The sequence below is a fragment of the Nyctereutes procyonoides genome, unplaced genomic scaffold, assembly GCF_905146905.1.
Source record: "Nyctereutes procyonoides isolate TBG_1078 unplaced genomic scaffold, NYPRO_anot_genome, whole genome shotgun sequence".
NCBI lineage: Eukaryota > Metazoa > Chordata > Mammalia > Carnivora > Canidae > Nyctereutes > Nyctereutes procyonoides.
This window is the reverse complement of record NW_026575135.1, coordinates 60,060,320-60,086,870: the sequence shown is the minus strand read 5'-3', so window position 1 is coordinate 60,086,870 and position 26,551 is coordinate 60,060,320. Positions and strand designations below refer to the sequence as shown.

At 45.7% G+C, this 26,551-nt stretch overlaps 1 protein-coding gene across 6 annotated transcripts in view; it reads right to left on the bottom strand.

The window, feature by feature from the left end:
• Nucleotides 1-26,551, bottom strand: part of ZNF608 (zinc finger protein 608) — a 110,725-nt gene that overhangs the window by 8,270 nt on the left and 75,904 nt on the right. For all 6 annotated transcript variants that reach the window (XM_055302334.1, XM_055302337.1, XM_055302336.1 and 3 more), the window contains 2 exons: nucleotides 3,091-3,178; nucleotides 109-2,569 (listed from right to left, as the gene is read on the bottom strand). In XM_055302334.1, coding sequence (XP_055158309.1) covers nucleotides 109-2,569; nucleotides 3,091-3,178 — 2,549 coding nt within the window. The remainder of the gene's footprint in view (nucleotides 1-108; nucleotides 2,570-3,090; nucleotides 3,179-26,551) is intronic.

Sequence of the window (26,551 nt, the reverse complement as noted above, 5' to 3'; positions counted from 1 at the left end):
GGAGCCCCTGGCTTATTTCCTGCCAAGACGTCTAACCAGATCAAGCCCAGACACATCCAAGTCTCAGACTTGCTCTCTCCCTGTGGGGGCCACGCTCCACAATCTTACTTGTTTAAATCTCGAGGTTGGATCTACACCTGTCTGCTTCATAGAGTCCATGACAGATTTCATTTCTACAGCCTCCTTAATAAGCTGGTGGTTTTCCATCTGCTTAGCTTTGAAGCTGTCGGCCTGAAGCTGCTGCTGGTGACTGGGGAGAAGCTGTGATTTACCTGTCTCCTCAGTTTTATTAGGCACTGGCGGCCCTAGTTTAGAATGGGTTTTGTTAGGCTCCGGGGTAGAGGGAGCTTTTGAGATTGTGGCAGACGGCAGGTTTTTCTGTTTACTGTCCTCCTTGCCCAGCTCTTTCAAGGGGAGCTCGTTTTTCCTGTCGCAATCTCCTCTGCCAGCCTGGGCCAGTTTCTGCTCTGCCAGCCTCTGATCCTCATAGTACTTCTCGTACTGCTGTCTATAGGCAGGGCTGGTGGCCATCAGGGACTTCTGGTCCATATAGAGCCCATAGGCGTACTGGCCGTAGTAAAGTGACTGCGCCAGGGCAGGGTGTCTCTGTGTGATCACCGACTGGTGCTGAGGCTGTAAGGGTGCTGAGGTATGGTCCACTTTCTTGGCATCGAGCTGCTCCACCTTGTCTTTCTTGTCCGGGTCCTCCTCAGACTCCTTCTTGATCTTCATCGCCTGCGCGCTGGCGCCGTTCCCAGCTGCAGGGACTCCCACCTGCCCGGGGTGCATGTAACTCGGAGAATAGTAGGGATCGTAGCCATGGTAGTAGGGTGAATGGGACTCTTTCATCTGAGATGATTGTGCTGGAGCCGAAGGATGCCCTTTGACAACACCATCCTTACTGGAAACGATGTCCGACGGGGAACTGGCCTTGGACCTCATGCCCTCCGACCGGCTGTCGGAACCGCCATCGTCTGCAGCATCGGAGATGTCCGAATAGGCGGGGCTGCTGGTCTTGGCCGCGGTCCCCTCTGCGCCGTTCTGGGTGAGCACGTGCAGCGGGGCCAGGGGCGCCTGGCCGTTCACCAAAGTGCTACATTCCATCCTTGAGGCGCTGCCTATGGAGGGGCTGGGGGCGTTGTCCGTGAAGGTGTAAACCTTGTCAGCCTCGGCTTTGATGCTGGCCATCCGGCTCTCCTGGGACTCCGACAGCCCGTTGGCCAGCCCTTCACTCTTGCTGAGATGGTCCTTTAAAAAATGCCCAGATAAATCTTTGCCAGCCCCCTTGGCGTCCTCGAGTTTGCCCAGCTTGGCATCCAGCTTGGGGCTCCCCGACTCTTTCCCCTCTTTGTCCTTCAGCTTCCGCTTCTCCTTCTTCTTTTTGTCTTTGAGGGACACAAGGGCGGGGTTCACGGTGATGGGCTCTCCCATGATCGTGGGCTTTGGCTGAATGGGTTTCAATGGAGGGCTCTTTGGTGTGGCCTGCACGACAGTCGTGGTGAGGGAGGGCAGTCCGGGGATGGTCCCCGTGGTGGTGCTCGTAAAGGTGGCAGTGGGGATGGCGATCAGCTGTGGAGGGGCGGGCGCAGGGGCCGGGGCGGGGGCAATGGGCCGGGCAGTTTTAAGCTTGGAGAGGTTTTTGTCCATTTTGCAGTTGTTGGCTTTCTTGCCCTTTTCTTTGTCGCCTGCGTTCTTCTTGTCGATCAAGCCTTCTGCTTCCAGCTTAGGCATCTCGGCGGCCAGGCCGCCGTCGGGCGCAGAGCAGCTGTCCAGGGTGGTGGTCATGTTGGAGATCACCGGGAGGTTGTTCAGCTCACTGTGGAGGCCTTTCTTCTTGCCCGAGTTCTTCCCCGCTTTTGAGCCGAGGACAGAGCCCGGACCGTTGCTCATCAGCTCTCTCTTCCCCTTGGGGGTGCCCGGCGGGTGCCCGGGGCCGGGCGATGCGGGCGCCTTCACCTGCTCGTAAGCCGAGAGGCTGGTGCTGGGCTCACCGCACTCGAGCGCCACGTGACTCAGAGCCTCCTCGCAGTCGGAGATCTTGTCCTCGCTGTCGGGCTCGAACTCCAGCTTGTTCTCTGGGTCCAAGTGTGCGTGAGCCTGGTGGTACCGCAGGCCATTAATGTGCTTGTACTTTTTGTTGCAGTTGGGGTGGGGGCAGTCGATTAACACTGGAGAGGAGCAGCCTTGGTCCAAAAAAGTAGTCTCCGGCTTCCCTTGAGGAGTGGTGGGAGTGCTTCTGGAATTTGTGCGGACCCGCTTCCCGGGCTTATTGTCCTCGGAGCTGGAATTCAGGTCCAGCTCCATCGGGGGCTTGTTTTTCCTTTTGTTGGTGGAAGAGGGGCTGGCTTTGACGTCCTCAGCGGCACAGTTTGGGGGTGTCCTGCGCCCACTGGCGTTGAGGCTGCCCCGCCGCCCCTTCCCATTGGCACCCCCTCTGTTCTTGTTCTGCAGCCCCCTGGACTCGGTGAAGCTGGCCTCTGAGCCCGGAGCCGCCGCGGCAGACCTGGCTCTCTTCCCTCGGCCCCGGCCCCCTCGCATCTCCAGGTCACTGGTCGGTGACTCACAGAACCTAGGGAAGAGCAAGCGACACATGTCAAAATGAGCACTCCCAAAAGAGCCGGTGAAAACACCAAAGCCACACAATGCAGGCAAGGGTGGCCAACACCCCCAACAGCTTGAGGGCTGGGCCCAGAGAGGGAGAACACACCCTCTTCTTCAGCTATTTCAATCCCTGCGAAAGAACAGGCTAGGGAGGGTGTATATGCTTTAGAACACCAAAGAAAAACGGCTCGGATAGCTAGTTCAAATCCAGTTCCAATTCCCATTTTAAGAGACAGAAAACAAAGGAGGGAGGGAGCCGGGGCAGGGAGGAGAGCTCTCGGTGACAGAAAAGAAATCCTGCATCTGCATTTCACTGTGTGCAATCCTGAATTGCCCGTTTCTCTTTTGCCTGGTTTCAATTACAGGCAGACTTTTATGCATTATTAATCTATCTCTCAGGTTTCTTTGCAAAGAGAGGATGGGGGAAAGGAGAGGGGAAGGAGAAGGAAGAGAGAAAACAGAGCCTGAAATAAAAGGCCCTGTGCCTACCTGGGAGGGGCCCAGTCGTGCTTGGTGCAGTCCAGTAGGGTCCCTACGTAAGTTTTGTTCCGCCACGTGACATTGACCACTAGAACACCTGCGGGAACGGGGAATGAAGGAGGTCCACGGTTAGCACTGATTCCTCTATTTCCAAATGATGAAGATGATGGTGATCATGATTTTACCAGCAAAGTTCTGCTCTCATTTGCTTTCAAAAGCTGTGGTTTGCATTCTTCCTCTTTCTGGTTTCAGTGACCTCAAGTGAAAACCCACAGGAAATTGTGTGTGTGTGTGTGCGCGCGCGCGTGTGTAATGCCTGTGCGCATGCGGTACAAAAGGGGTAAAACTGTGTGTGAGTGTAATCAAGATACTGCTGACAGAAGGAAATGGTTTTTGCCATGTCCTGCTGTAAAACAGCAACACTCACCTCTTAATTTTTCTATTATTACACATAATTGCTCTCGTTTGGCAAGCAGCCAACAAAAACTAAGCGCCAGTTACCAGTGCTTAAACCAGAAGGTGACTGAAAGGCATCGGCTTTGTTTCCAATTCAACAATATAAAATGGTGATTTTTATTTAGGGAAAGATTATGTGGGTGCACAAAAATACACGTAGAAGGGGAGTGTGAGGGGGTTAGAGTCCAGATAGCAGACAATCAGCTATAATTTCTCTTTCCTAATCCTCCCCTCTCTGGCTTTGTGAGACAAGAAATCAGCCACGGTATGGTATCTGTTTCACTGTTTGGTCTTGTTTCATATTAAGGACTCCTAAAATAGCCCTCTTAAGAAAATAAATGTGCACAATAGGTTTGCTCTTGGGGTTATCTTTAGAATCAACTTTAGTAAGCATTTGCCACAGAGGATTAGAAGAAAAATCTCAAAACCAACACACTTGTTTCCTGCAAGCCATTCTGCTTTTCCCAACTGCTTTGCAGACAGACAATTTAATTTAGCACTGCATCTGTGAATTACTAAACTTAAGTGCACTTAGTGTACCAAATGTCACTGGAAAACAAAATAGAACGTCCTCTTTATTTCCCCAGAGGACCAGCGCTGTATATTTTTTTAATCACTCCTTAAAATCAAATGTATAATAAAAGCACCTAGGATTGTGAGACATACCTAAAACATTAGGGTAAATAAAGGAAACACTTAAACGAGCCTTTGTTTTCCTTTCTGTACCTACAACCCATTCCATCTTGGAAACACCAAGGGACATTACTCAAAGTCTACTTCTAGCTGGTTTGCTCACTCGCTCACTGCCATTTTGAATTGCAGAGGAAAACCTGTGTTGCACTCCTCTATGGTAAGGGACACCTCTCAAGGTAAGACTGATTGTCCTGGGAGCCTTTTAACAGCAGGGGAAAATATCTGAATGGTTGGGACTCAGGTAGCGGGGAAGGCAGGCTTTCTTCCAAAAGTCTCAGGAAGAGATTTGAAAATTGTTTCCCATATGGTCTCTGTTGCTATTAGGTGACAGCTGAATTTACTCACTGTAGCAATGGGGGGGGGGTGTGGGGGGGAGGAAAGGGGACGGGAATGAAGCAAAGCAAGCATTTCCTCAAATCACGGGTTGATTCCATTCTGATTCCCTCAGGGGGAAAAAAAAATCCTGAAACCACTGAGTATAAAAATTCATATTGAGATGCGAATCAATGGTAATTAGGCATTTGGTCAAAATTTGCACAAGACAGAACAATTGGAGGAAAGGATTCTTTAGGAGCACATCCCTCCAGGAAAAGGGAGGGGGTGGGCGGGGAGGCGAAGGGGAAGATGGAGCTGGTTTTCTCATCATGTGCTCTCTGGGGCCCTGTGTGTGGTGTCAAAGACCTTTGCAGCTGCTTAAAATTCTTCAGCATGTCAGCTCTATTTACGGCGCAGGAATATATCTGTATCGCCAGAAGGTTACTGCATTTGAGCTTTCGACGCAATAGGCTGAATCGCCGCGTTCCAGAGTCCCTGATGTAGCACAAATGTATAATTAAAATTGCTTGAAAGGAAACATGAAAGAAACAACAAACCCTCCATTCTTGCAGTAATAAAATTAAAAACAGGAAAAGTCTGCACAGACACTTAACATTTGTCTGCAGTGAAAGGCTTTTGTTATTGCTTTTCCCCTAAGGGGCTCGCGTTTCCAGCGAGCGCGGGCCGCCCATTGGCCGGCACCTGCCGGGGACGCTCGCGTCTGATTGGCTGGGCCCGGGGCGGCCGCGGCCCGGGATGAGGGCTCGGCGGCGGCGGCGGCGGCGGGGCCTCGGGGCTGCTCGGGGCTGCTCGGGGCTGCTCGGGGCTGCTCGGGGCTGCTCCGGGCGCGGGGCCCCACGCAGCACCCCCGGGAAACGCGGGGGCCGCCCGCGCCGGCAGTCGGCCGCCGGGAGCCGTCACAAAGGCTGAGCTCGCGCTGCAGCAGGCACGCCCCGCCGGATGCGGCTTCTAGAAGCCACGCGGGCAGACCTCGTGTGCGAGCCCCGGTGATGCCGCGAGGTCCCTCATTATCTGCACTGGCACTCGGGGCGCGGGGGGGGGGGTGGAACCCCACCGAGTCCATTCACAACTTCCAATGGGGCCTCGGCCTGCCAGCCAGCCTGGGTTTTCCAGCAGCCCTGGGCGGCGTTTGAGAATGCTCAACCCAAACGCTCTGCTCCCGGGGAGATGCTGAGGAGCCTCCATCAGGCCGGGCTAATGGAATACGTGTGCTCGTGTCTATTTTTCTTTCTGCCACAAGAGTATTTCTGTCTGCCCAGGATTCACGTGCGAATACACACACACGCACACACGCACACCCATGGTGACACAGCCACACTGGAAAGAAGGCTTCAGGAATGCTGCTCATATAAACTACAAAGTGTATTGTTTCTTTGTAAGGAAGTCTGTGTTTAGACAACATCCCATTGTGCGGGGCCAAGTAGAAGGGTGGCGGTTTAGCTCTAAAACATGCAAACGGTTTCTCCTTTTGCTCAAGTCTCAACATCTTGAATGCATTGCAACCCAGCCACGGGGGCATGTCAAGTGGACTCCACTCTTTAACTCACCAAAATGGAAATGAGTCCTTTAAAAGTTCTACTTTGAATGTCATAAATCTGGGCACAGTTGTGTTTCTCGTTTATCTTATGCACGATGGAAATAAATGCACATTTATTACGAAAGGACTTAATATTTCTTTTAATGCACACTTATTCTTCCAACCGCCTAGCGCATGAACCAGGTGCTGGGGACGCTCTACGGCAGCCTTTTTCATCTTTATAGTCTCCAGGATCCCTCTACATTTACTGTCCCCTCCTTTTCCACTCATGAGGATGCTGTTTCTCAAAATGCTGGTAATGCCTGCCCTGTAACGTTTTCTTTTCCCAAAGATTTTATGTATTTATTCGTGAGAGAGGCAGAGACACAGGCAGAGGGAGAAACAGGCTCCATGCAGGGAGCCTGATGTAGGGACTCGATCCCGGGTCTCCAAGGATCGCGCCCTGGGCCAAAGGTGGCGCTAAACCGCTGAGCCACCCGGGCTGCCCCGTAACGTTTTATATTTGAGAGACATCTGAAGATTGTTGCCAATTACAAATACAGCTGAAGACAGCAATGGATTATTTGTGTGTGCTCACCACACAGGGTTTTCCTATTTATATTAAGGCTCTGAATTAGATACTGATCTAAGAATCTAAGCTACTGCCCCAAAAAACATGTATTATCTACAGGACACTTATAAGAACGTTCTCTGTGTTCTGTGACCTAAGCCTGTTACCTTAACTCAAGCCAAAAGAGCCCTGAGATCTCATAAGGATTCCACAGTCACAGGGTTCTATTATTTGCTCTTGTCGATACTTAGCAGTTAAGTGCTCCCAGAGAGACGATCAGGCCCATTAAGCATTTATTGTGTATCTTTAGGTTATATACACTAGATACTTATTTGGTGCTATGGGATCAGCCACATTCTAGCGAGACCTCCATCCAAAGTCTATTCTGCAAGAGCCTGCAAACTTCTAACAGAACCAACACAGGCATACCTGTAATCCAGAAAGGGAAGTATAGATTATGGATTATCCACACCTAGAGAGCAGGCTCCGTGATCCATCAAACTAGACCCTGGATGAGATTTTCCCAGGGTTTACCTTGCCCACAGTCCCTGCTCAGAGGGTAGTTTTAGGTGACTAGGCTCCTAAGCCAGTAATCCTAACCCTGGCCTCATCTGATGTGTCCAGTGATGGGCATCTAAAGCTGAGGCAACCAGAGACTTACTTTGGGAATCAGAGTCAGTCGTAAGGCAAATTAACAACATAAGTAGAAATCTCAAGGTCACAAGGTACCAAAGGCTGAGAGAACTTAAGTGGATCAAAGCCCCAAGGATACAAGAGCTAGGAGATGAAGAAGCCAATGGGTGCAAGACCCTTAGTACTGGTATGTTCCTTCTTTCTCCTCTTCATCAGTGATAGGGGCTCAACAGCACCCAGGATTGCCCCATTATTTTCCAGCCACCTTGGTAAAAAGTTGTTCCTGGTTCTCAATTTAAATCTGTCTCTGAATACCTTGGCTCCTGCTGGTACCTTCTGATACCCTGCAGAGAAAGTCTACCTAAAGTCCAGCCAACGGCCTTTCACCCAGGCAACGGCAATGGCCATGGTAACATTTTCACCCCCAGCTCACTCTCCTTTTCCCCCCTCCAGCCTACGTGAGTTTCTTCAACCACTGTTTATGCCACAATTTTAATCCCCGGACGATGTTCTATTCCAAATCTCCAAGGAGAGTTCAAGTTCCTAAAGAATCCACACCAAAGAGAGACAAAGGCAAATGTTATCTCTTCTCTGAATGCTCTCCACTCATACACTGGTGGTGCACACACATCAAAAAGCAGTTACCCCCCTTCTGAGTCCCCCACGGAACTCTATACCCACAGTCATCTGACCAGTGGATGCTCACCAGAATCCACACTTCCCTCCAAGTCCACAGCTAGACCCTTCTTAGCCTCCCGCCCAGTCAGACACGGATCTGTGGCACACTCAGGTCTAGGTGAGTGACTGGCTATGTCTGGCCCACAACAATCCCTACCCCCACCCCGTATGTCCTTCTCATTTCCTCCTCTTTCTGGCTGGCTGGGACAGACTAGGGCAACCATGAAGACCACCAGAGGACGGCAGAGTGTCCTTCATCTGGGACCCAGAATGACAAGGAAAACCCACCAAAGGAATACCAAACTCAGACTATTAGGAAAGCAGCAAATAAACTCTTCCCACATTTGCATGCCACCGAACCTGTCTTAAGCTAAATGCACAGTCCCTTGACATCCTACTCCTCTCACAGACACAGTCTGCCTCTCCTCCAACCAGAACACACTCCCCGAACACAGGAGCAGGGTCTGCACCCACCCACCGTACCTGGGAGCACAGGACCCAGCTGACAGAGAGAGCTTGCTCAACACCTGGGCATAATGACATGGTGACAGAAGGGAATCTAGATTTGAATCCTTCTTTTCACGGTTACCATACTTTTTCAATAAGCATCATCTCCCACTAGCATACAGATGATAGAAATTCTCTGTGGAAAGACTGTACTCCAAAGATGTTATAAATATGGTTTATGAATTACTGTTTCTGGTATTCGTGAAGATGTTTCCTCAAGAACTGGGCAAATGCCTGATTTCCCAGCGGATCAGCATAACTCTGTTTGTATTACAGTTTAAAGACTGTTTCAGAGTCTTTAAAGTACCTCATCCCTGGGACAGAAGTCTCTGCCAAGCACTGCAAATGCCAAATTTGGAATCAGAGGTCGTTTTTTTTTTTTTTTTGAACTCCTATTCAGACTACCACATCTGGATGGACTTGGCGTGCACTCATGCAGAAAACAGAAACCTCACTCTAATAGCACCGAAATGTAACCCAGTTATGCCACAACCCTTTTTTTTTTAAGTTTACACATTTCTTTCCTTTCATATATTTTTTCTAGGGGAATCATTAGTGACAATAAGAAGGCCACATTACGCTGGTTTCATGAGTCCAGGATAATGTTCACGCATTTCAGGTATCCTATTACCTATATCTTTATGCAACATGACTATTGTACCAGGTATGATTTATCACCATTCCTTTGTACTCCACCTCCCTCCCCCAACATTTTATTTTTGTGGTTTCATTGTATCCAACCCCAGTACCTTCTTTAAAAAGACTGAGTCTTGTATAGTACACTTGTTCCTTTTTCTGCCTTCAAAGCATCTAACCTTCAGAAAGTTCTTTCTTCAAAGGACAAAGTTGAGTTTCTAATTCTTGGGGGGAGGAAAGGAGATGTTTAATTTATGACTGAGGCTGCCAATGAAATCTCTGACAGCTAAAGAGCAGAGGGACTTTCCTATTCTCCATGCCAAGTATCTATGGAGCACTAAGGACAAGAAAAGTATAGTCACATGACCAGAAAATGCAGGTTTTTTTTTTTTTTTTTTTTTTTTTAAGAGCCCTACTGCGGAGCTGAATGTTTGAAGAGTCACTTTAACCACATCCTGTAATCAAACCATCTGGAACACAACGCTGCGATTAGTCACTCTGAACACTGGGCTTTATCTGAACAAATAGTGTATGGCAATGGAGCATGGGAGATAGGGCAGCAGCAACAAAGGGGAGTGTAATGAAACACTTTATGCCCTAGTGTGCCGCCACCCCAGTCATAAACCCCAGACACACACTGCTCTGGTGTTAATGTACTACTTTATGAAAGCACAGTGAGCTTAAAGATTAAAGAACTGACAGGATAAAAATTGCTGGTTTGGATAGATGTTCCCTGTTGGCGGCTGGAATATGTTGGCACCGCTCTATCTACGTTAATTATAACCTCTCCGACGACAATTCAGCATTCCTTTTAGGGTCTGGTGTTATTTTCAGGGCATCAGGAACAAGGTTCGCTGAGGGGAGGGGAGGACGGTAATGATTCTCCATTTGCCAGAGGTTCATCTGAACAAGGAGATACTGCTTTTCGGTTCGTCCAAACCCAATCCATAAATAAAGGTAGAGCCGCAGGAGATCCACTGGCTAATGGAACACCAGAGAGCAAAAAGCAATGGCAAAATGGTGTTGTTCGAATCTACATTTTAAAAGACGGCATTCTTCTTTGACTGAGCTTACTTATCTCTTTCAAAAGTACATTTGATCACTGGGATACCATCTATGGAAATTTTATTAAAAAAACAAAACAAAACTGAAAGGTTTCCCCTCCCTTAATACACTGAATAAACCCTAAAAGGGGAGGAGGGGGGAAAAAACATAGCTAAAGAAACCTTGTTTCCCCATGGGCCTTATGGTTTAATACACAAAAGAACACAGAGCCACTTCCATCACTGTCACCTCCCCCGCAGCCTTTGTTCTGAGGCCTGATGAGCTGTATTGATTTGGGAAAATCATTGAGCTTCTTGGAAAACTAGACTCTCGCTTATTCACTGCCATCTATTTCTTTCCCATGAAGACAGGTGGTCAATATCCAGTTGACTGGTCAGCTAAAAGAGGCTCTTGCTGCTTTTCTTTTCTTGCTTCCCTAGTAACATTATCCTTTCCCACTTTTAGAAAATACAATGACCTGTTAAAAAGTCTTGTGGGTAAGAAGAGGAGAAGAAATAAGGCTTTTGTAAGGCACCTCAAGCAATACTGAAGTGCTGTCCTACACATTTGCATGGGAGCCTGCACTGCATATGCGGCTAATGACAAGATTTTCACTGACCAAGCGTTATTCAAGTTTAAGTATTAATGAAAAGTCTGATAGCCCAAGACAGAACTTTAAGAAATATACCAAATCAAACCAGATCACTAGAACTTAATGTTCATTTCAGAGACATTTTCCTTTAAAAAAAAATGAGTATGTAAGTTTCATTAAGTTTCTTAATTCTTAATTATAAGATGGTCTAAGTGTCATTATAGACATCTCAGGGAGCCAAAAGCATAATGGAAAAAAAAATCACAGGGAGACCTTTTACAAAGTAATTTAAACATGATGAGAACAAAAAGCACTTGATTTCAAGTTAGGCAGACACAGGCATCCTAAGGAAACATTATCCTTGCTGCTTGAGGCTCTTTTTTATTTTATTTTATTTTATTTTATTTTATTTTATTTTATTTTATTTTATTATTTTATTTTATTTTATTTTATTTTATTTTTTTGAGGCTACTCTTTAAATATATATACAATACAACCACTCACACCAGGATTTTGCAGAGGTGCAGGGAGTCCCCCGCCCCCACCTGGGGATAGACAGGAGGGCAGGTTTCAGGTGACAATGTTGGGAACTCAGGCTTGTCCCCTCACCCCACCCCAGCTAAGTCACACTCAGCCAGGCTGTATCAGAAGCTATCCCTGCAACCCCAAGGGGATGCTCTTCAGCCTGTGGTCTATCAAGGCTCAGCCAACACACAGTAAAATGAAGTGATAAGCTCAAGTAAAAGATAAAAGATGAAGGACAGAAAAAAAACCCCACAAAGTCTTGAGACAGGCATTTGGAAAAGTTTCAATGCATAAAGTGTCCATGTACACATACGGAGTCGAAGTATGTAGGTATACACTTGTATAAAGAGGTTTCTTGTCTTTGATCAAACTTTCCAGTAAGTAATGCCTTGAGGCTGGCTGGCACAGAGATAAGCTATGGCACCACTCAGATTTCTGGTGCGAAGTTTGAAGCCTGGATTTTTCTCCTGCTCCTTTGCAGGCATGCATTCATATCTCTGAAAACTGATGAGTTCAGATGAATGATTTTTAGTTCCTCAGCCCTCTCCTTTTTTAAGGCACAATTTCCTCACTGGAGAAGCAGGATTTCTCATCCCTCCTCCTCCCTTTCTTCATGGAAAGACCGGTTCAGTGCCAACTGTAACAGAACAGAATCATCTCCCCTACTCCAGCCTCACGAGCTTTAATTATTAGCTCATTAGGAGATCTTTTTTTTTTCTTTCTGAACATGATAAAAGCATTCAAAAGTTTGGAAAAGTTATCTCACAAGTATTTCTTGAAGTAGGCTTACTCTGAGCCATGGTCACAATACGATTCTTATCCTATTACCTCCTAATATGCTGTTCCTTTACAAGTGTTATTTTAGGAGGCAGCTGTGTACAAGGGACCCAGGCCCACAATGCATAGCGAGGATGCCCCCCACCCCAACCTCACCCAGAACGGAAAGGACACAGTCTCAACACAATCCCACTGTCAGACCCGCCTGCCACCAAAGATAAGCAGCTGAAAGAATGCAGGCCTTTCGTTTCCTGTGCTTAATATTAACCATGGCATCTTTTCTGCTTACAGCTTCTACAGCGGGGATCTCCACAGGGTCGTTGGTTCCCCTTCAGAGACAGGTAAAGAGACCAGACAAAAATCAAACTATCCTGCAGGCAACAAGCCCAGCTCTACACCACTGCCCCTAGAAGAGAGTGTTCTGAAGCCGAAAGCGGGAAGAAGGGTGCAAGATGCTCTGAATTTGAAAAGTCACTGACTGGGTACTTGTACTGCAATGCCAGGTACAGACAGCAGTCTGTTTCTTGCCCAGTGCTCTCCACCCCCCAAGCCCCTCCCAGGCAGGAGCAGGGTAGGGAGGGGCACTGCGGAGGCCAAGCAATCGCTGAGCTGAATGAAATTCCAACATTCCAGGGAAATAAAACCTAAGAATGAAAAACCTCATATACTTTGGGGAAAGGGAGCAGATTCAGGAAAGTAATAGGGAGGGACCTTTCTCCTGGCCTGGCTCACAAACCTCTAGTGGGTCAATCTGGGTGGGTGATTAGCCGAGTTTCAGGTTTAGATGCTAGTGAACTGCTTGTCAAAATATGTGTAATACAACTCTAGGTTACAGGATTGTGTTTTCAAGTAATTTCCTACCATCACCAGTCCTTGAGATACAGGGAGACAGTGGGAACCAAATGACAATTATGCTCACATCAAAAAGCCGCCACTGATGCATGCATCTCACTGGGACCCAAGAGCCAGGCTTCATATAAATTATGATGCTTTATTTAAAGTCAGAGTGCTTATTTGCTTTTGTGCCAGCTCTGGGCCTTTTTCATCTCCAGCTCTCGCCGGCCCAGGAGAGCACACATTCCTACAGCTTTGCTGGCCACCAGCTGTGTCCCCCATAAATCATAAATCCTCTGAACAAGCCATTCTTTACAAAGACCAATAGCATTTACTGGAGATGATCACTCTGCTATTATTCCACTTGCTGAAATTTAAAATAGCAATTTACAACAGCGGCTGAAAACCAGGGAACTGTGTGTACGTGCATGTGTGTACACAGGAAGGCTCTGCATGTCTATGGCACACAGAGGGGCACATTTTGTGTGTCACCTAAAAGTCAGCTACTCTGCAAATCCAAAAAGGAAACCAGGGATGTGCCTGTCAGAGGAACCAAAGTCAGCACCCTCACAATTAAAGGCAGTGGGGTGAGTGAGGTGCCTGTCATGGAACAGTTCCCTATTCTCACCTGGAGGCAGACAAGCCCTGCAGGCAGTGGGGGAGGGAGCTCGCACACTCTCCTAGTGAGGCCACACAATTATGGCTCCGATTCAGACTGTAATAAGGAAAGCTGAAGAAATTAACTCCAATCAAGCTCACTCTGCAGCCAATTTTATTTTGAAGACTAGGTAGGGAAGACAGAGTAAGAGTGTTCAGTAATCCCAGTGCAGCATCCCAAGCGCCCGAAAAGATGTCTCTGGAGACAGGCCCACCTGGCTCCCAGCCCGCTCTGCAGCTGGGGCTTCAGCTTGAACTAAACTCTCTCTGCCCCTCGGTTTTCTCATCTATAAAACAGGGACAATCCGGGTATCAGATCATCTGGTGTGATTTCTGTAAAGCATGGAACACATGCACTGGCACAAAAGAGCCACCCAGCAAACGGACTTTGGCTTCCTCGTCTTCAAAAGTCCCCTGGAACCCAGGTCAACAAGCTGAAGAATGGAGGGAGATGCCAAAGTACTAGGAGTTGCGCACGGAGAGAACAGCCAGCAGCCATCCACACTGCACTTCGTCCAGGTGAAGCACCCTCGGACACGGGCATCCACCCAAATCATCCCGGAGTCCTGGTGACCAGACCGTCAGGCACATGGCACATCTGTCTTGTAGAATCTCAGGAGCTGTGAATTCCAACCTGAAGGGCTTATGTTATTTCTACACCTACCACCCATTTCAACCAACATCAAGTTCTCCTTCCTGACATCCCCACTGTTGAAAGCAAACATCTCCTCCTCCTCCTCCTCCCTCCCCACACTCCAGACCACTACCAGATGAGACATGCAGTTCTAAGGCCCTAAAATGTCCAGTATGGTAATGGGGTAAGGAGACCTCACCCCCAGTTTGCAGGAACAGCCACCGAAACAGAATGCCTGGTCACTGTCTAAATGACAAAAGGCAAAACTAAAGGTCCCCAGTACCTGGCCCACAGGAATAAGCCCCCGCAGCAAGGCTCTGGGGGGGATGCGGAGAGCACATTAAAGGCCAACTCATCTTTCCAATTACCATCTGAACAGCCGAGATTTCTCCACAATGGTCAGAGGTACCTCCCTCCACCCCCAATCCCAAGTCCCTATCTTTCAGGGAAGAAAAAGGCCCAGCAGAGTTACAAGTATTTCAATAATGTGCTTAGAGACCAGCTCTTTTCTGTAAACAAGCCTAATGAAGCGTGACTAATAGTGCTCTCCGTGCGCAGAGCGAGGGAAAGGGGCCTTTGTTAGCACTTACTGGACCAAGTCATCATTTTGCTAGAGCAGAACAAAACTTGGCTGGTTATTGATTGACCAGTCTTGCTCGGTGTCACTGCTTTGCTGTCTATTTCTATATGCCGTGTGTATAAATACATGTGTTTATGTGGGCGCAGAGATGTTCTATACACACACGCATACAGCCACATGCAGCCACCAAGCTAACTTAGGGTGACACTGCTCTGCAGAAGGGATCGAGTCTTCAAGGCATTGCTCTCTTGATACTTGTGCATCTTCTGGTCCTCAATATTCCCCACCGTTTCTCTCCAAGCTGTCAGGACCATGAACCTCAGTTTCAGAGCCTGTAAGCCGATGCTCCCCATGGACACTTAATAGTTTCCAAAGTCACCATGATTTAACCCAACCTAGTTATTACGTTCTACAGGTGATTTACTTTTGTTTTTTAACAAATCCAAACACCTGATGTTTCTCTCCCCAGCCCCCCACCCCCATTTTACTTCTCAATCCTGAAGCTCCTGAAACCTGGCTCCATGTAACTGCCAAATAAATACACCTTCCACAGCGGCTCCAACGCTCTTCTGCAATTAAAGTTCATCTTAAATGTTATTAACACCCGCAACAATGATGGCAGGGAGATCCAAAGCTGACCTGGACTGCTCTTCTGAACCGACAGGAATTCAAGTCAAAACTTGGCTTTCCTTGCAACTCTTAAGCACAAATTTCCGTATAAATTATTGACTGCACTTTGGCCTCATCTGAAACATTAGCCCTGCAGGCTGATAAGTTCTGACCCCAGGTGGCACATCAACCCTCTCCGAAGAGGCTGGAACATTAGTGCTTTGCACTGGGGACTCAGGCGTGAGAGCCAATCAATCAAGCTCCTGACAGCTTTTACGGCCTCTGAGCATTAGGCCCAACTCAACCTCCAAGACTCCTATTGTTTGCATGATTCTCTTCTTCTCTGGTCTGATGAAGTTAGGGTTAAGTCCAAGGCTTCAGCGAGAGAGAAAGGCTATTGTGAGTAACTCAGTCTTTTATTGACTCTGACCTGCAGGGCAGCCAGCTTGAAGTCTCTTCCAGAAAGTAATGCACTGTTAATTGGTGCTCATCATCAGGCTGTGTTTCATACACCTCTTTTCAATGAAAGAAGACCTGACTAAACATTTCAACATCTTTTCCAGGTTGCCTTGTAATTCTCTCAAGAGTTAAATCTCTCTCTCTCTCTCTCTCTCTCTCTCTCACCCTCCACACACACACACACACACACACACACACACACACACACACGGACAAAAATCTGATTCATACCCATCACGGTCCCTGGGTTGCTGAATTGAATACCACCATGAACACGGAATGTTTGATCGCACAATGGTAACACTCGTGAGTTGGCATATGGTGCATTCAACTTTTTTTTTTTTCATGGCAAATATCTGTGGGGATTAGTACATGGTGGGGGTGGGGGGTGGCAGGGAGCTGGAGAAATAAGATTGAAACATATTATTTCCTTCTGAGGTCCTCTGCCTAAAATAACCAAAGATCTTTTTTCAGCTGAAACTAGTAACTGTGTTTGTGAGTGGCCAGCAATAGACTGCGTGGCCTGGGCAGGGAGAGGACACAAAGCCACACGGGCTTCATTTGAAGAATGCAGCACGCTGAAAGGGATGCAGAATTACTAGGTCCAAAAGCTTTCCAGTGTCCTTTGAAAGAAAAACCAGACAAATCATTATCCCTTCTTAGACAAACAGGCCTCCCAGGGGAGGGGAGAGATAAGGCGGTGGCCAGGCAGAAGTGAAGCCCCAGAGCATGCAGTCTGCTTCCCAGCAGACCTGGGCAGTAGGTGACCACATAGGTAAGCCACACAGCAAGAGTCTCCCCAACACCTGTTGAAAGTATTGAACAACAGGCTACAAACTAAACACTGTGAATGAGGAATTTTTTTGGAAATCCTTTTTCTTGGATACAGGAGGAAGAAAAGCACACACACAAAAAAACCCAACAGGCTTAGCTTTTCACTCAGCTTTTTTGCTTGAGAAATCTTCAGCCACAAAAATCCTACATTTAGCTAAGAGACTGATTATGCTGTTTTATTTAGTACCTCCCAGAATCTGAATTAGTACACATAAATTAGGACATACTTCTCCAAATAAGTGAACAGAAAGCCACTTTTTCAATTAAACTCTGCTTCATTTGTGTGTTCGACGGCATACCAACTCCAAGGTATATGAATGTAATGCTAGATTTGATAACTACACCTTTCTGAGAAAGGTGTAAGAGGGTAAACTGTGCTTTCAGACCTGATAAAGTGTCTTGCCACAAAGGACTACATTTTCTGGAGCCATTCCGTTCGACTCAACTTCAATATCAAGGAAAAATAGAATGTTCTAATTCAATAAGAATGTACAGCCAAAGCACATGTAACTCATAAATACCATGTGCAATCAAATCTAAAGAAGTTGTGTGGACTAGTGAAGAAATCACTGAACGTGTAACCTGTTCATATCAAAGAACTTCCTTGAGTATTCCTACTTCTTTCAGCCCAGAAATAAGTTTGGAAAAGAAGCGGAGAAAACCCAACTACGGTATGCAAGTCATAAGGACAATTTCAAAGGGTTAAGTCTCGAGTCACCAAAGAAGGGACCCGCAACAAAACAGGCATCCATGAAAATGTTTAAGCCTATGGACAAACTGAACTCAAGACAGAATAAATCCTGATAGAGTGGTATAGGAGGTCCCCTCGAAAGCTTCAAAGAAGGAGATTCAAAACTAATACATTTTCCACAACAGGTAGGTCGACATTTGTGTTACTTAACGTCCCTGGGGGTGGGGTAGAGGGTGAAGACAGAAAATAAAGAGAAGGAATACGGTTGGCTTTGTTTTCTGCAGGCCATGAGAATACCATCATGGCATAGATGATCCAGATGATCTCATTTACTTTTCACCACCTACAGGCCAGGTTCTTTGATTATTACTATTTTACTGATGAGCACACTGACCCCACGATAGTTTATCTGACATACTTGCCCTAAGTTGTTAGAGTCAAGAGATTAGAACACAAGCCATCTGACTGCTGATACCATGCTCCTACGTGCAATGTGTGAGGTCACCTAAACCTAAGTTTATAAATAACAGTTTCGTGAGGGAGCTGCATGTGTGTGCGTGGCAGCCCACGAGCTCAGCGAGGCCGTCTAGGTGGAGAGCACTGGTATGCTTGGGGTTCTGTGCTGTGGGTGTGCTTTTCTGTATCTCACACTCTCCCAGTAAAACAAATAGATTAGTTTCTTTGAGGCATATCTTCCTGGCCCCACCTTCAGTGATCGCACACTGGAAGCTTGCAATCGACCACGGTGAGAATATATACACCACAGATAGCAGCAAACATGACAAATCAGGGTTTCCCGCCACCACCTCCCTCCCTCCCTCCCCCGCGCAACAGAGCCAGTTGTTAACAATTTACCAGCACACCAATGGTGATAAACCTTCATTTGATGAAATGCCATTCTTCTTTCCCATAAGATGACATGAAAGAATTAGTAGGGTCTAGGGAAAGCAGGGAACCTAGAAACTCTTCCATATTTATGTTTGGGTGCTTAGAAGTTATCTGAAGTGCAAAACTGAGGGATAATTCTAGAACTCACTATAGACTACACTTCTAACTTATAGCATTTTAGCTGTTGTTTCAAAGGAGTCACAATCTGCAATCCCAGATCTCTCCTTCCGTTTAAACACTCACACCTAATTGGTCACCAAGCTGTAACTGTTTTGACTCCCACTAAACTTCCTAGCTCCATCCCCTCCTCTTCATCCAGACCACTGTCCACAGTCGGGCCACGCTTACTTTTCCACTGTCACCACTCCCCTCTCCCCCACCTCACAATACCTCAAAGTGACTTTAGATGTACCCTGCACACAACAGGTTACTTCTGCCTTCATGCTTTCCTACTGCCTTTTGCAGGGAGAAACTAGCCCACCTTAATCTTTAGAGCCTGAGTCCTGGTGCACAAGACGCCTTGAGAAATGCCTGACTGCCCCCGCAGATATTTCTACCACAGGACCTAAATGACATTCAGAATGCCGGATTTTCACCTGTCAACCTCTGTAGGTGACTCAGCACCAGTCTTTCAAAGTGCCTGGCAAAGAGCAGATGCTCAATAAATGTTCCCCCCCCCCCAAGGCAAATGAAATATTGAAATGAGTAGAAGCAAAAAAAAAAAAAAAAAGATGAGTAGAAGCGTATAGAAGCCCCTGTGTTATTTTATGTATAAAATCAAAAGAAGTGAAATTGCAATGCCGATGATTATTTGTCACCTGAATCCGATTCCTCCCAAGCAAAGGAGCGCATCTCAGTGGATTCTTTCCAATTTTACAATAATTGGTAATAATATAAATGTAAACAATGTGGTTTTTGAGTTCTATTTTTATTGGAAATTTTTGTGAATTAAGTACTCTGACAAGTTAGAGAAACCCAGAACCTTCCTCTAGGATTGCAAAAGCCATCCACTTTTATTGAACTATTACAAAAGCAATTGATGAGCTACATTTGTCGCTCACCTGATGTAGAAGCTCTAAACACAGACCATAACCGCTCAGCCACGGTAGATCCGGACCGTTGGCCTCTCCCACTACTCCTTGCAATTTAATGAACAGTCATATCCAACAAATCTCCTCCCAATGGGCCTGCCAGTGGTTATTCTCCCAGACTCTGGGGCCCCAAAGACAGATTTGTCATTGCTTAAATAAATTTTACAGATGTAATAGATAAAGGCAATAAAGAAAACAGAGCTTTTATAAAACAAAGTTGACAGAGCAGAAAGCTATCTCTCCATAATGGGCACGTACGTGTGTGCGTCCTGGGCTGCGTGGGTGTACCAAAGGGAAATAGACAATGAAGGTTAGGAAGCATGAAATGACAGCCTTCTTTGCCTTTCAGGGAACGTAAATTTTATTTGCTGAATGTAAATCTTAAAGCCATGGTTTTCAATCTGCATGTGTGATCACCAGAAATTGATTTCAAGGAGATATAAAATTATTTCCCTTATTGCTCAGCAATGCAAATCTCATGTTCCACATTCATGACAAGGAATAGTTGAAAACTCTTGTGATGGTGGCCTGTTGTGATCCTTCCTGGGTGTGGATTATTTCACCCATCTTTTGGGTAGTGTGCTACCAGAAGCAGTGCTGGTACTGGTAACTGGTACTAACTGCAAGTCAGCGTTACTGGAAGTGTGTGCATGCATCCTGGGTCCTCAACAAGTGGCCCATGACTTTTAATATGGACTTCCTTGGTGCCAGACGCAAAACTGTCTTTGCCAATGTGCTTTTCTGTATCTCACACTCTCCCAGTAATACAAATAGATTAGTTTCCTTTGAAAAGCACCAGATCTTCAGGCCGTGAGGCGCCTAATATAAAGGAAAGACAGGGAAAGGATACTACTTCAATGCAATTGCCTTCACAAAGTAGTAACGAGGCACTTTGTTTCCCCAGAAGACTGGGAACTCATTTTGACTTGTGTCTTCACAACTCAAATGATCCAACTCCAAATCAGGTTTGTTGTATGCGTTTTGATCTGTACAACAAACTGTGGTGTTTAATGTTTAATCCCAGTGAATGAGGTTAGTCTAGTTTTACGATACAGCATATTGTGAAAGAGAAACTTGGTAGATATGTGTAAGTCACAGTTTGCACGTAAATATTCTACAAGATAGAACCAATAAAAAAGATTTTGGGGGGTAAAAACAGTCATGCTCTATGAGCACTGGGTGTTATAATGTATAGGTCAGCAAATTGAATTTAAATTTTAAAAAATCTAAAAAAAAAAAAAGCCATGCTAAAAAAACAAAAACAAAAAAACTGGGCCATAATAGCAACAGTGTAAATGCCAGCCATCCATACATAGGTAGACACGGTAATACAGATGCAGCATGTATCCTCTGGAACAGGAGATTATAAAGATGCAAATTTCCACTTATTATAAATTAGCAATTCAATTGAAAGCGAAAATGAATTGCCTGATCCCTGAATGCATAAGGTATACAGGATCAATCCTTCAAAATAACTTCTACTCAAAATGCACTTACAAGCACAGTCATTAGATAAAGGAAATAAAAGAAAAATTTACGAAGATGGGTTTGGGGGCTGGGGAGGAGGCAATAAATATTTTTTACAAAGCATCTACATGTGAAGCACTGTTCCCCACCACCTCTTCTCCTGTTGTTTACATTCTAGGTGATCCCAGAGGAAAGGTGCTTCTGACAAGCAGGGTAAACAGGCTCCGAGGGGAGGACGGTTCGTTCACTGCAGATCCCAAGATGCGGTCACTATCTGACCATGGCTCTTCTCTCCTCTCATGTCACCTTTGTTGGAGGGATCTGCAGCCAAGACACCTGCTAGCTTGATATGGCTGTCAGAGAGGACACACAGGGCAGTGTGAACACACTGTTAATAACTGGAAGAATATCTACTAGTATGAGCGTCTGCCCATCTTGTAGGCTGGAATCCCAAATTAGAGAGAACATGTTGGCAGGCTAACGAAGAGCACTGCTGTCACTCCCTAGAAAAAAAATACTACAATGCTGAGAATTCTACTTTGGCTTTTTTTTTTTTCATTGAAAGTACATTTAATGCTGTGTACGAGGCATTATTTGAAATGTCTTAAAGTAGGCTTTCTAACAACCCAACAAGGAGAGTACTATATACTCCCCACTTTACAAATAATGGGCTGATGCATAAAGAGACAGTAAGTTATGTCCCAAGATCACAAAGGCAGGACCCCGTGGCATTGCAATGGAACCCAAGGGGCCTGGCTCCAGTCTGTGACAGTTACCCAGTGTCCTCATGGAGAAGACACCAGGGCATACACACCTGGCCCCCAATTTAAGGAGTCTTCCTCTTGCACTCATTTGTCAGGATGCCAAATTTAAATGACAAGAAACACAATTTACACAATAAACTTCATCATATCATGTCCTGAATTCCCTCCAAAACAAACATATCATGTTATTTTCAAGCACAAAAGAATCTTAGCTATCACTTATTCAAAACTTGCTCTCTTTATGAGGAAGTAACTGAAACCCAGAGATTAAATGGTTGATCCCAGGTACCCCCCGCAAGGGAGAAAAGGACCAAAACCACAGTTGGGTCTCTTATTTTCTTCTCTTCCAGTGATCCTGCGGGTCCATACAGAAGTACCCAGGATAGGTAGGCAGCAGCTAGAATGGCATGGATGGGGCTCTCAATGCTTCTCTGGTGAGCAAGAGGTTCCTTTAAAGTCAGTCACAGAGTCTGGGGCCATTGCAGAATTTTGCCCCAGTGAGACTAACACGCATCCAAGTGATAAAAAGTTACTCTGGAGAAGAGGGGACAGTCAAGAAAAGGCTTCTTTGAGGTCTGGATAAAGTCCTCTGGATTAAGTCCCAGACCAAAGTCCTGTGGTAGATGAACACAGGAACCAGGGATTTAACTTTTCATTTAATCAATCCTAAATTTCTTGGCCCAATTAGGAAGGCAGCTGAAGGTGAAGATCTCAAATTTATGGCACATAAAATGATTAAAAAGAATCAGAAGACTCCTTGCTGCAGAGGGCATAGTGGGCACAGTGCTAAAACACAGTTCAGGGATCCCTGGGTGGCGCAGCAGTTTGGCGCCTGCCTTTGGCCCAGGGCGCGATCCTGGAGACCTGGGATCGAAACCCACATTGGGCTCCCGGTGCATGGAGCCTGCTTCTCCCTCTGCCTATGTCTCTGCCTCTCTCTCTCTCTCGGTGACTATCATAAATAAATAAAAAACTTACAAAAAAATAAATTTAAAAAAAATAAAATAAAAAAATAAAACACAGTTCATCTAGTGCCACATTTAGTGTACTGAGAATGAGGAAGAAAACAAGTCAGATAAAGCTATACCCATCTGCCTTCAGTGACTACAACCACAGGCTTCCTGGGACAGCACCCTGATAAAAAGAGAGGTAACAAGTCACAGAGGAGGGGTCTGGTGACTCCTATGGTGCCCCCCTCCCCCTGGCCCTGCCCCTCCCCCTCCCCCACTGCTACCAACACATTGGGCCAACAGACTGCATCTCTGTGGTGTCAGAAATCACATGACAAAAGGTTTATCTAGACTGCACTGAGAGCCTCTTGTTCTACTTCCTTTTATCACAAAGCTCAAAAAGTAGCTGCTGATGCCTGAAATGCAGAGGGGATGCCTCCCCAGGTGGTGACTGTCTTTGCTTCAGAAGAGGTGGTGTTCTTGGAATGGCAATGGGTCGTCACCCCCTTCTGGCCTAATGGACATGGTACATGGCTATGGGACCTGGCGAGAGTGAGTGGGTAATGAGCAATACTCAATCCAAATGGAGCATTACTGACACCAAAATCCACGGGCTTCAAGGCTCTGGCTTTTTCTAAATGTTAAAAATCAGGGTTCCACTTTTGAAAATATAGAGCAGGTTTCCAGATGTGGGTCCCTGGCTGAACTACAGAGAAATCTGTGAATCTCACTTCTTTCACTCAAACACACACACACACAAACACGTGCATACAAACCCCCTAGAAGATGGCACATGTGGTTTCAAACCCAGGCCTATCAGACTCTAATATTTTCCCAAACTCCCTGGGTGATAAAAATCCTCTTGAGTGCTTATTAAAAATACTGATTCTTAGCTCAACTCCAAACATCTAAGGTGATTCTTATCAGAGCAACTAGGCTAACAGACTTTAAAGGAAAACGTACATCACACAAAATAAGACATACATAAACCATGTTGAGTTTTTCAAGGACAGAAATGGGGAAGAAGGATTATGCTTAATTACCTTCTAGCATGCTGGGGGATAGGGCTGCAGGTGGGGATAGGAGGCATTATGCTATTCCTCTAGGAAAAGTCACCAAGGAGCCTGGAATGATGCTGAGAACTTTTCATCTGCCTGAGCCTCTGGACAGTAGTATTAATACAACAGCTTAACTTGGGTTTAAGGAAAGAATTATTTCACCATCCGCACTAATCTCTTCTGGCAAGAGGCAGGGCTCCGCTGTGGCGACTCACAAAAGATGATGGAGTCCGGCAATCCCTTCTTCAGAGAGGGGAATCGGGAGCTTTACAAAATATTAATATCATCTCACTTCCTAAGATAAAGTGATGTGCCAAAGCACTGGAAATTCTCACACTGGAGCTGCTATATATTTTCTTTTACTTTTTTTTTTCTTCTTCTTCTTCTTTGAACAGAATGGAACTCCAAATAAGAGCGTCCGTTTTCACATCACAGCCTAAAATATTAACATCTTGATATGCTATGTAATTGTGTGCTCTTTTACCAGAAGTCAAATAATTGGACAGGTCACCGGGCAAGATAAAAGAAATTGTAGCTCGGAGCCAAGACTGATGACGCGGCTAGCTCTTCCACCCTTGCAGACAGGGGGACACTGGCATGGGTGAGGGGGGCTGTGTGCCTGAGGGGACCTTCTCACTCCCCATCATCACCCTGCAGCAGAATGAGAGGTAATCAGTGCTTTTCATTAGGTTTATTGAAGGCCTTTTCTTTTAAAAGGTTAAGAAAAAGACAGGCAGGCAGGCAGGCAGGCAGAAAGAGAAGCAAACGAGCCAGCCTTTTCCACCCTGCTCTACCACCAAAAAAACCTCTTGTGAGGTCTTCAAAAATAACAATTCAGCAAAAAGTGACAGCAGAGCAACCACTGAGTCAGCCCTTCTAAGTCCCCTTCAAACAGCTGCTTGCAGGGAATCAATTTTCAGTGTTGTTTCGGTTATCCTTAGAGAGAAAACTTTCTACCCTCTCTCCTCTCTCCTTTGGAAATTTGGTAACCATAGTTTCTGTATCCTGCTGAGACCTGATATGTAGAGCTCTATTCTACCTGCTATTAAGCTGCTGATAGCAGTGTTTCTGTTGCAATTTATGAGCAATGTCAGTTGAAGGCAGAGAGTATTGTACACACTATATTTTCCCAGCTGGAGATCTCCGTGAATGGAAAGCAAAAACATGAATACACATGCACTGTGGGCTTGAAAGAATAAAAAGGCAGGGGAAAAAAGTCAGCAGGCTAAAATCAGGTGGGTGGTCTTGATTGTAAACCAAGTAGATAATAAAATATTCAAAGGAAGCTCTAACTAAAGGGTCGGGGATGGGGGGAGAGAAACACGACATAAAGAGAAGCCCAGTCAAGTCTTTTTCTGCCTGAATGTCTCACTGTCAACTCGGAGACTGGTGATGTGCCAGGATGCACCTTGCCGCCTGGGGTTTTAAATAACTTGCCATAACCAAACAGTCATCTGAAACCACAAAGACAAATCCCATTCCACATTAAGTTTCTCCTAAGGACCACAGCACAGAGGGAGCTCGACACATCGTTTCCAATCCTCTCCTCTCAATGTCTCCACACAATACCTCCAGAGCCAAATCTGCCTCATTTTCCTTAACCAAAAGCATTTTGTAAGGGGACAGAAGTGGGGTTTTATTTCTGTTGTTAAGAAACAGATACATCATATTGTTGCTGGGCCGTGAGGTCTGTGTCATCACAGAGTGCACCAAAGAGGGGATGGTCCTCACAGAGACCCAATTCTATAGAGAAAGAAAGGATCAATGATCAGTCACGAAACTACCCAGCAAAATTATTAAAAAGCCAAAAGACACTTTCTCTTCCTAAAAACTCTACTGAGAAACACAATATAAAATATTAATAGGCACCTTGTTAAATAAACGTGATTTAATTCTTCCCCACCAAAATAAAATGCAGAATTGGTCTGTATCAGTGGTTTCTGATTCTGCTGCATATCTGAAATATGGGGGAAAGGCTTTTTGTTTTGTTTTGTTTTTAAACAACTGTGCCATGCCCTGACCCCTGATATTGTGATTTGGTTTCCTAGCACTTTTTTTAAAACGTGATTTTAATACTCTCCCCCTCCATGAAAATATTAATTCCCTAAAGAATGAATCAAACTGTGCTCAATTATATCAGTAGGCTCTATTCACTGGGAAAAAGGTCTCCAGGTACTAAAGGAAACCTATGTGCAAAAAAAAAGACAATAACAGAAAGCGAAAGGATCATTCACTTATCGAAAATGGAGCACAGTTTATGATTTTTCCCAAGGAACGCTGGAACAGATGCGCAATTGAGGTAGTCGACTGTCTTCCTAATCAGAATTTAGTGGGGATTTTTTGATTACGACCCTCATCTCATAGTACCAACAATACAAAATAAAAATATTTGAGCCTGTTAAATTTACCAAGCTCAGAGCTAACCCAGGAGAAAAGTAATTACCATTTAAATAGCAACATGAACTTCTTTGAGGGAAACCGCCTTTTGATGTTAGCATCTCCAATGCTAAAAGGCAAAAACAAAAATAAGTAAATAAATAAATCTCAGATCTTAAACATTATTCACTGTTTTCCAACCCAGAGAAAACAAACAGGTCTCCTAAAAGTTCTCTCATCAGAAAGAAGTAGGAACCCCAGTCATTTATCATGGGTTTGTCGTTAGAACATGATGACAGCAATAGGGTCCTACAATAAGGACCTTATTTCACTCATTCTCTAAGAAAAAACTAAGAAGAAAAGGGAAGTGTAATCAACTGCCTTCTCACACGATGCAAAAAAATGTAACATGAGAGTGGGCATACAGAATTAGTATATTTCTGGAGCTGCCATCCAATGATGGGCAACCTGACTGCCACACCTGAAGTCATGACACCCTCCACTAGGCTCGCCCGCAACTATCATTCACTTTTCAAGCTCTTTCCAGTGGATTCAGCACAAAGTTGGCTTTATTAAACTCCATCTCTTAACTCACAGGAGAGGATGGGGCTCTT